General features: G+C 34.7%; 2 protein-coding genes across 2 annotated transcripts; one reads left to right on the top strand and one right to left on the bottom strand.

Annotated features, from left to right (window-relative positions):
* Window positions 1-942: 942 nt before the first annotated feature.
* Window positions 943-5,519, top strand: LOC132307499 (transmembrane emp24 domain-containing protein p24beta2-like). Its single transcript, XM_059805287.1, has 5 exons — window positions 943-1,111; window positions 1,374-1,583; window positions 3,783-3,969; window positions 4,058-4,165; window positions 5,138-5,519. The coding sequence occupies exons 2-5, from the start codon at window positions 1,374-1,376 to the stop codon at window positions 5,269-5,271; spliced, it is 639 nt and encodes a 212-aa protein (XP_059661270.1). The 5' UTR covers window positions 943-1,111; the 3' UTR covers window positions 5,272-5,519.
* A 652-nt stretch (window positions 5,520-6,171) lies between these two features.
* On the bottom strand, window positions 6,172-10,040 carry LOC132307498 (protein NOI4-like). Its single transcript, XM_059805286.1, has 3 exons — window positions 9,882-10,040; window positions 7,624-7,806; window positions 6,172-6,547 (listed from the first exon to the last, which is right to left on the bottom strand). The coding sequence occupies exons 1-3, from the start codon at window positions 9,885-9,887 to the stop codon at window positions 6,503-6,505; spliced, it is 234 nt and encodes a 77-aa protein (XP_059661269.1). The 5' UTR covers window positions 9,888-10,040; the 3' UTR covers window positions 6,172-6,502.

Genomic DNA, 10,040 nt, shown 5'->3' with positions numbered 1-10,040 from the left:
TAATTAAGAAAATCTGATCTAGTTTTTATAAAAACTAAAGTCACGTGATAATTCAGGGTCACACTTTAATGCATGCTATGGTTGGGATGCATTGGGCCAGCATTAGGCTTCAAATGCTGGGGCTCACAAGCATTTTTCTAGAATACAATTGAGACTTATCAAACTCTCACCGGTGCACCATGGGTGAGTCAGGCGACTCCAGACGTCAATTATTTGACGTCGCAATTGTAGTCAAAGTTAGTTTTTAATTTTTGGGATCAATTGGGTTCTTAAAGCACTTCATAATTTACAATCCCACACATAATAATCTCCTATTTTACATTCACCAAAACTTTCAAGATGTTAGGTGTGATTCTTTGCATATGGGCTATTCCCTTGCCGTTAAATTAGGCTCAACTTGACTTGAAGCATATTATCCTTACCATCTCTATTCCATTTTAATGGTCTATTTTTGGGAGATGATCATTTTTATTATTTTTATTGTATAAATAATAAATAAATTATCAAATTTATTCTTATGCCAGTCTGTTGTAAATGAATTATTAAATTTATTTTTAGGTGAGTCTGCATTAATGTAATGATTTACAATGAAATCCTATATCTGTCCCATATTAGTAGTTCACTGTCTCATTTTTAGATATCCCAAATTAGTTGTCCACTTTGAAAAGTTAACGCAAATAAATCTTATTTTTCTAACATTATTCTTTATATTTTCAAAAAAATTTAAACTTGATATCTATACTTATCTAAACTAAAAAGAACATATTGATAATTTTAAGTGAGTATAAATTTCATGTCTCTTTAAAAATTTTAATTTTTAAACATGAACATAGAAACGAGTAATTATTTTGAGACTGATAAAAATAAAAAAGGTAATCAATTATTTTGGAATTGATAGAACCAAGTATATACTTCCTGAATATATGTCCGGTTTGGGGCTGTCACTTGTCACTTTGTTCTTGTCGTCAAGGTAAAAAACCCAGAAAGTCAAAACTAAACCCCATGTTCATTTTGAGTTGTTTGTCACTTCGATTTCTCCTAAAGTTTTCAAGCTCTGCTAACTTTTGTTTTAGTTGTCTCATCAAATTCCCCGAGCTTCACAAATTTTGAGGTAATTAATCACTCAAAATGTTCCTTATCTGATTTACTCTCTTTCATGAATATTCAATATAACAGGTTCTCTTTTTTTTGTTCCCCACAATTTTACTTATTATCCTTTTCCCCAATATGTAGATCCAATTGTTATTACAGTTATTTAGATTCTATATTCTTTATGTTTCAAATGTATTGTTCTAATTTCTATTGGTACAATATGTTTGATTCATTGTGTATTTGAATACAATGTATTGATGATTTATGTTATATTGGTACAGATGGGAAATGGGGTTTTGAGATGTGTAATTATCTTAATGGTGTTGATTTTATCGATCATTCGCGGGGCGGTGGGCGTTAGGTTTGTGATTGATAGAGAAGAATGCTTCTCTCATAATGCCAAGTACGAAGGTGATATTGTTCATGTTTCTTTTGTGGTGATCAAGTCCAACATGCTGTGGCATCAGAGTGATGATGGTGTTGATCTTGTGGTAATTTTCATTTTCCCCGCGATTTTGTTTTACACTATTCTGTTTTTTTATTTTATATATCACTATGTTGCTACTCAAATTATATGTCCTGTGGCCACTTCTACATTGGACATGATTTTGTTTATCATTACATAAGGAAATTGTTGTAGATTATTGTTAATGCACTATCAGATGAGGTATAGAACATTATAGTGTGACTTTTAGAAAGTGTTTGTTGAGACTATGAAATAGAAGTTGGGTGATTTTGGAGCTGAGAGATGATTATTTTGGAGAAACAATTAGGTTAATGCAGCAAGCTTTGTCGAATTGAATTCTGTCCGGCTTATTTTTCTTTACTTCAATTATATGTTCGAAGAATATTTGAAATTATAGCCACCTGTTTGTTTAATTATTTGCTTGTTATTGAATGAATATTTAGGAAAATTTAGGTTGTTAAGTTTTATAATGCTTCTGTTATTGATTATGCCATTGTATCTTTTTATTCTTCACTGAATTTCTAAATTAGGTTGTTTTCTTTCATATACTAAAGATCCTGTTTTATATTTTAGTTATACAACTTTTCTGTTTGAACTCCAAGGAGATGGACTCTCAACTCAAATCTTGGAGTTTAGAAGTTCGAATCCCCTTAGGGCCATCTTAGGAGAACTTTCCGGTAGTTACCCTGTGCATGTGGGACAGGGGATTGCGTGTGCCCGGGGGTGGATTATGGGGTGTTCTCAGAGGCCAGACATCACTATCGTCAACAAAAGGAAAAAAAAAAAAAAAAAACTTTCCTGTTTGTCTTGCATTTCAATGTGGTTCCTTTGTTTGTTTCTAGTCCATAGCAACTAGTAATCTGTATTGAGACTATTTGAGTGAAGATTTTGAGATTATGAGACAAATTTGCAGATAGGCATTGATGTATTAACAGTTATATTTAAGCATTAGAGGTTAGGTCACATATTTGTCAACTTACTCTTTGGAGGCTCTAGACAAACTGAGTGAAATTTGAAAATTGTTGGGATAAGAATAGTGGATGACAAAGAAGAAGTGAGAAGTTTTTGAAGTGGAGGATTGAAGAAGGTGGAACTCAGTGCCTCAATCATTGAACTTTAGGTAGGTTGTAATTAAGACCCGCCTTGAAGGTTAGGAGTTCAACTCCTGATGGCAACACTGTGCATAAATATGGTATCCTTGTCACATGATAGAAAACTTTAGCTCGTCCATCAAGTCAGTTTTTGGAGTCATCTTCCCTAAAAATCTTGAATTTTTTCTTTGGAAGCAATCTTTTCAAAGAGGTGATTGTTAAACAAATAGGTTAGTATAGAGATTGGAGAGGTTTATAGAATGAACTTGAAGTTTTGATAGTTTATTTTTAAGAATAATACTTGCCTCCTTATACTTGATTAATTATAAAATTTATGTTACAAGGTGTCCTTTAAAATGTTAAAATAATAAACAAAAAATAGAAAGGAAAACAACAATTGGTTAGTCTTTTTAATTTGGTCCAGTTATATTATGACATGTTAGCTACAAGGGGGTTATCTCATTATAGGGTTGGAGGCAAGTAGTTTCTTATTTTTAAAGACCTCTTATTTTCCTTGTCATATTATGATTTCCTGAAAGTCCATTAATAAAGATAAACACTTGGTATAATTTTAGAATTCGAAGTTTAGATGGGATTCCATGTGTGAGTGAGGGAGAGGGAGAGAGGCAGAAAAAGAAAGATCAAAAGGAATATTTCTGGTCAAAACATGAATTGTTCCACTTTTAATTACGAGAGCTTGCATCAAGGTTGAAATATGAGACTGTAATGCCTATACTTGATTTTCTAGTTTACAACTTCATGAATTGATTCACATTAGAGGCTTGCACTGAAATGTTCGTATTTTAGCAATTTTTAGCCTTGTTGACACGCCCATCATATTTGTAGTTGAACAAGTTTCCTAGTCTATAGTTCATAAATGTAGTTGCAAGGCCTGTAAGAATCCCAGAATATGCTACTTTTTTCCCCCCGATTGGTATTATTTCCTTCTTGTAAAAATTTCCGTGAACCTAACCACACACACAAGCACACATTCACGAAAAAAATGCAATTGTAATGTATTTGCACTGTGAACACAGTAGTTTCATATTTCCTTTTCTGATTCTCTGATTTTACTGGTTCTTCCTTTTATCATAAATTTACCATTAATCCTGCAATTGAATTGAAATTATCAGATAAAGGGGCCTTCTGGTGAGCAGATTCATGATTTCCGTGACAAGACTAGTGAGAAGTATGAGTTTATGGTTCAGAAGAATGGCCTCTACCAATTATGTTTTACTAACAAGTCTCCTTATTCTGAAACCATAGACTTCGATATACATATTTCCCATTTTTCATACCACGATCAGCATGCAAAGGATGGTAAGGAATCATCTGAGGCAGTTTGTCTTAAATATCATCTACACTTTTGTTTCCTGTTGAATAGTGAGATTCTTGTGAATGATTGCAGAACATTTCGACCCCTTGTTGGAACAGATCTCAAAGTTAGAGGATGCTCTTTATAACATCCAGTTTGAACAGCATTGGTTAGAGGCTCAGACCGACCGCCAGGCAATAGGTATCTATTAAGCAAGTCTGTATTGTTTTTAATTAAAAAAATGAAAAAAGAACTGTGGTTCCTGTTTGAACTGTAAAGGAGGCACTTCATTGGCTGGAGTGGTTTTCCCTTTGAGGACCTGAGGTCATGTTATAGCCTATGTTATATGGATTCTCGAGTGAGTCTGTTGGGTGTGGTTATTGTGTCTAAATAACGTGTCTAAATATCGGATAATATCAGATCTCCAAACAAATGGACACAGGGACATGGCTGGATATTCATGTTATTTAATATTTTCTTTTACATTTTAGAGAACAAAAAAGTTTTCGTGTGAGAAAGTGTTCAACATAGGTATTACACTAATTTTGAAGCAATAATATAATACAAAATTGTATTATATGCTTTTTAGGTGTATGTCCAACCAAATGTGTTGAACACGATCCCACACCCATGTCCTAGTATCGTGTGTCTGACACAGGCACCTTGCGTATTTTGAAGTGTCCATGTAATCTCCTAAATGAAGCAATTTCATTCATATGCCAAAAATTATCAGATCATTTTTTACTAGTTCAAAAGTATCTCCATTCTAAGCACAGTTACTTGTCTACTGTCTCTGTGTGTGTATGTGTGTGTTGGGGGGTTGGGGATGGGTTTGTAGTTTCTGGGAACCATTTTAACTTATACCACGGGTGTGCATTGACAGATGCACAGGTATTATGGTGAAATCAAGTTAACCTCTGACGGGGGCACATCAAGAACAACCTTGCACTCGATCAAACAGGATTTCTTGGTTTTGTTTATGAATAGATACTTTTTAGCCTATGAAAAGAACAAAACTTCTACTTCAGTACTTTTTATGTTTGTCCATTATTCAAATTAATTGCAAAAATAAAAAAATGTGTCCATTATTCAACTTAATTGCAAAAATGTTGGAACCAACAATCTTGCAAGTTCATTAACCTTGGAATTCAATATTTTCCAACTGGAGTGCAGTGAATGAAGGAATGAGTCAGAGGGCGATTCAAAAGGCAATGTTCGAAGCAGCAGCACTGATCGGGGCTAGTGTCCTCCAAGTCTACCTCCTGAAACGCCTGTTTGAACGAAAGCTTGGCACATCCAGAGTTTAGATTTTCTACTATCTTGGCTATTTATCTGTTGTAACATCTTCAGCTTGAAATGTCAATGGGGGAGGCATTTGTTTCCATTGTTAAATAGATTTCTAGCACATTTAAGCCAAGAGTCGGAGTTAGGTGGATGCTTCAAGATCAGGGGTTCATCATACATGTGGCCATCCAGGCTGTTGGCAATCAAAACGGACTGTATTTTTAACTTTCTATTTTGGTGTCGTATGACATTTCTGAGTTTCTTTTCATCACCTAGCTGATTTTTATTTTTTATTTTATTTTACCTATTTATTTTGGAGGGAAGAGGGGGAAGAGGGAGGGGGGTTGAGCACCCAAGTTCCACATTGTAACTTATTTTTATTTTTTAAGGAAGGGGGAAAATTCTTTGCAATATTAATCGGTAGAGAAACACCAACTTTTAGTCTCGTATCCCCAATGGGATCGCTTTAATGGCAAAGACTTTCACCCCCAATAGGATCGCTTTAATAGCAAAGACTTTCACCTCACATTCATTGAGAGTTTGAATCCCTCTTAATGGGCCCCTCCTAGTCTCTTATCCCCAATGGGATCACTTTAATGGCAAAGATTTTTACCTCACATCTATCGAGAGTTTGAATCCCTCTTAAAGGGCCCCTCCTAAGAAGTTTTTTCAGTAATTGCACGGTGTCTCGATGGAGGGATGGATGCACCCTGATTTGCTTGCTAAGTGATGGCGCAAAATCTCTTTTGTCCTGTTTGGTTTATGAAGATATTATAAGACAGTTTGGAAGCGGCCAAATGGACCCCGGTTGGAAATAAGATCCCCATTGGCCATGACAGTTTCACATGATCAACTTCAGCTTTGCAGCCTAGATTATTCAGCAGCACAAGAGGGTACCAATATCCTCAAAGGACCAACATATATGCACAATACAATCAAATAAATTTCATAATTTCATAAATCAAATTATCACAAAAACATGTTGCAGCTGATAATGGTAAAAAGATTGAACACGGGAATCAAAAAGCAGAACTAAGCAGTAACACCCACAATCATACAAAAAACGCATCATATTGTTTTTATATCATTTTGCTAATAAAACGCAATCAAAATCAAGTTTTTATATCACACCAAAACGGATTCCAGCATGACCCATCACAGCTTGACTAGAGCTCCAGTCTTCTGGAATATATATTGGGCCAGGGCATAGATGAATAAAGCTTTCCTGTTAATGCCCATACCAGGTAAAGTGCCTCATGGTTCTGCAGAAGCAGATTGCATGCAGCAAAACCATTTTTTCTGCAAATCAATGGAGTTAAATAATCAGAAGTAATTATAATCATGGGCTATCATAGGGAAAAATGCAGTTCTATCAATTTAACCGATCACCACCAATTATATAGAAACCTTCATGAATTCACCATCCATACCAAGCCAGCAAACTTGGCCATGAAAATCATCTCAACCAGCTCGATATTTGTCATTCGATCACAGATCTTTAAAAGAGACTGAGTTTCACATGTTGTAAAACCATATACATGATCAGGTTAGCACGGTGCAAGTTTCAACAATTTAGGAACTGTAGGAGGACAAAACAATATGGATTTTGGGAGCATGTCAGGGAACTTGCTGGGAAGAACTATGGAAAAAAAAAAGAAGTGAATTTGAAGGAAAGAAAAGTCATTAAGAACTTATAGGGAGGATGCACTGTCATTATAGAATAACCATTTGGAATTTCCCAAGAATTTCACTGATAATTAGACCAAGGATAATATTAAAACTTTTAGGAATTTAGTGTATTGAATGGAATAAATATGGTGTTTTTAACTTTTATAACAGTTGGAAATACAGTATGCATGCGCCGAAATATTTTACAAATAATGCCAAAAATTGCTATTGAAATACAAGGATACAATCACAGGTCTATTAAATTCATCCAAGAATCGTGAGGTTGCCAGAGGGGCAAGCCAGAGGTCTTCAAGAAACGAATGGACACTAGGTTGTAACATGACTATAAAGCAAAGAACGAGGGGAATTATTTGTGTTGATAGTAAATCGTGACAGAAATGCACACAAAATCATGATAATGTCACCATAGCATCAGAAATGCTCAGAAATGTTCACAAGATATCTCTTGAGATATCTTCTATCCCATGGCATTAGAAGACGTGCTATTGAAAATCATACTGATAAAGGTTCAGGGAAATTTCAAAGCTTGTTTTCAACGTAACCAAACTCTGCTTTCTCAAGGCATGGAGGCATGCAAATGACATTTTAAAAGAAAAAGAAAAAAGAGTCTTTGAAAACCTTGGTGGATATTCATAGGATATCAAAGTGGGGAAATGAACTAAGGGATGAGCCCAGTTCCAACTTACAGACTGCGGCTTTCCAAGATTTGCTCCGTGCTTAAATGCAGAATCGTCTTTTGCTGGTGACTCAGGCTTGCCACCTGTCTTTTTCTCGTTCCTAGCCTTGTTGAATATTACTGTGAATCCCTCAGCCGATGCTGGGTCATTGACATCCCACTCCCCAAATTTTGGCAATGGTCGATCTTTTTCCTGTGAAATTTGAAATTTCAAATGAGGATTCTTGCAGATTTTTTAGGGCAGAAAAGGCCACAGATTAAATTAGCTTTACATATAATGTCAAATGCAAAATCCTATAACCGAGGCATCAAAAGTTTTAGAGATGTGCAATATTCTTCTTTGCTATAATACTGATTTTTATAGCAGCAACATGGAATGTAACATTGAAAAGAAATTCAGATCTGTGTATAAATCAATAAAGAATACATATTTGTGTTGGAAATTACTTCAGTAATTACCTTAGTAGCCAATTAGCAACTTTGTGTAATACCCAGGTGTGTCACACAAGTAAGTAGAAGGCATCATGATTAAGTTATGCCAAGATATATTAGCATTCTAAGAGATAATCAACAATGCCCAATAAATAAATAGGCAAACACTACAGATATGGCATGAAGAGAACATTTTGTGGGGTGAATAATTCATGATGAAAGTGCTAAAAAATGGGCTCAAACAACGTAGATCAGAATCTCACAACCGCTCTTACGTACAAGCCTCTCGCATGCAGGGAGAAACAAACAGAGAAACAGAACAAAGTGCCAATAAATAGACAAAAAATTTCTCGATGTTGAAGAACTGAAAAACTCGAGATTTCATTTGCTCACCATGTGATCAAATAATTGTCACGAGAGTTGGGCCATATTTCTTTGGTATCAAAGTGAAGATCCATAATGGATATCAAGATGTTATCAAAATCTTCTTGATGGTGAAGAACCACAAAACTTGGGGTCGAGTCTAATACAAAGCTATGTTACATGGACTCAGGTACGGGTATGTATCCATGTGTTGGATGTGTCAAATCTTTAAATAGAATGACACACGGACACGGCTAAATATTCATTATATTAATTATTTTATTTTATTTTCTAAAGTAAAGTAATATTTTTATCTAATATAATGTTCAATATAGGCATTTAACTCATTTTCAAGTAATAATATAATGTAATTGAATGATTGGATATGCTTTTTAAATACATGTCCAACCAAAAGTGTCGGACACATATCCCATACCCATGTCTGAGGGATATGTGTCCGATACGGGTACTTCACTACTTTTGTAGAGTCCATGTAACAGACATACAACGAGATAGATGCGCCCAATACTACAGGCCTTTGAACAAACTGCCATCATATCCGTAAATGTGAGAAGATTGATATGACATCATATACATTTTAGTCATTAAATCTTAGTTTTTGATAACTTATGTCAGTTACTAAATTTTTTTTGAGTTATTTTTACTTTTTCAGAAAGTCTAAGGTTATACTAAAAGAATTGGGCCTTAAATTGCTTCTATGTTGATAAATAATAGTTTATATTTGGGAGCACATTGCACTCTCTCTCTCATCTATGCTCGTATCTCTCTGTCTGCATCTATCTATCTATCTATCTTCTCTAATGTTCAAGAGGCATAAGAAGTCACTTGTTTCTAAATTGAGTCGTAATGAATAAGTTCATCCTATACAAACAAAGTATTAAACCATTCTAAAAAAAAAAAAAATTAAAGTATGTCAACACGGGCACAACACATAAACCATTCGTATTCAAACAAATATAATGAAACTAAACATCAAACTATATATATATATATATATATATTACAGTTCAATAGAACCCAGATAACCTGCTATACTTGGATAATGTTACAATTGAACAGAGAAGCTGAAGATTTATCCCAAATCTACAAATGAAAAACCCTATGCATCTGGTCTGTGAGCTCAGCAGCAAGAGTAGAAGGAGCCAAAGGATCAGACAAAGGAATACACATGTGAACTATTATATAGAGGAGCGACCAAAATAAACATTTGAACTATGTATAGTACTTGAAATATGAGGAAAACAAAAAAGGTAATCAATACAGGGAACAAAAAGAAAAAACGAAACAAAAGAACCCAAATCGAATTGGGCGAATCTACTCTCCTGAAAGAAATGATGTAAAACCAAACGTGTGAAATCGATAGATACAAAGAACAAAAATCAGTATATATATATATATATATATATATAAATATTTGTATGTTTTCTAGGGAGAGAAAGTATGGTATCGTACCGCCATGATTTAGCAGTGAGAGAAGAGAAATCCTTTCAGAAAGTGTAGTCAAGTCGGCTCCTCTTCCTCTTCCTCTTCCTCTTCGATTGATGGATTCGTTCACCTCAAACAGACAATATGAGAGAGAGAGGAGTAGAGAGAGACGCACAGCTGGCTCTG

Source organism: Cornus florida, unplaced genomic scaffold (genome assembly GCF_030987335.1).
Source record: "Cornus florida cultivar Cherokee Brave unplaced genomic scaffold, ASM3098733v1 CherokeeBrave_3.0.0_Hap2_Chr05, whole genome shotgun sequence".
In the NCBI taxonomy this organism is placed as follows: domain Eukaryota; kingdom Viridiplantae; phylum Streptophyta; class Magnoliopsida; order Cornales; family Cornaceae; genus Cornus; species Cornus florida.
The sequence above is the reverse complement of the archived record's forward strand: the minus strand, read 5'-3'. Positions and strand labels throughout refer to the sequence as shown.

Excerpts from the sequence above, each read along its gene's own strand:
- LOC132307498 (XM_059805286.1), bottom strand. Across the intron at positions 6,548-7,623 it reads ATCTTGGAAAGCCGCAGTCT|AAAAAATGGTTTTGCTGCAT; the intron begins GTAAGTTGGAAC and ends ATTGATTTGCAG.
- LOC132307499 (XM_059805287.1), top strand. The coding sequence starts at position 1,374 with ATGGGAAATGGGGTTTTGAGATGTGTAATTATCTTAATGGTGTTGATT. Across the intron at positions 1,584-3,782 it reads ATGATGGTGTTGATCTTGTG|ATAAAGGGGCCTTCTGGTGA; the intron begins GTAATTTTCATT and ends TGAAATTATCAG. Across the intron at positions 4,166-5,137 it reads GACCGACCGCCAGGCAATAG|TGAATGAAGGAATGAGTCAG; the intron begins GTATCTATTAAG and ends ACTGGAGTGCAG.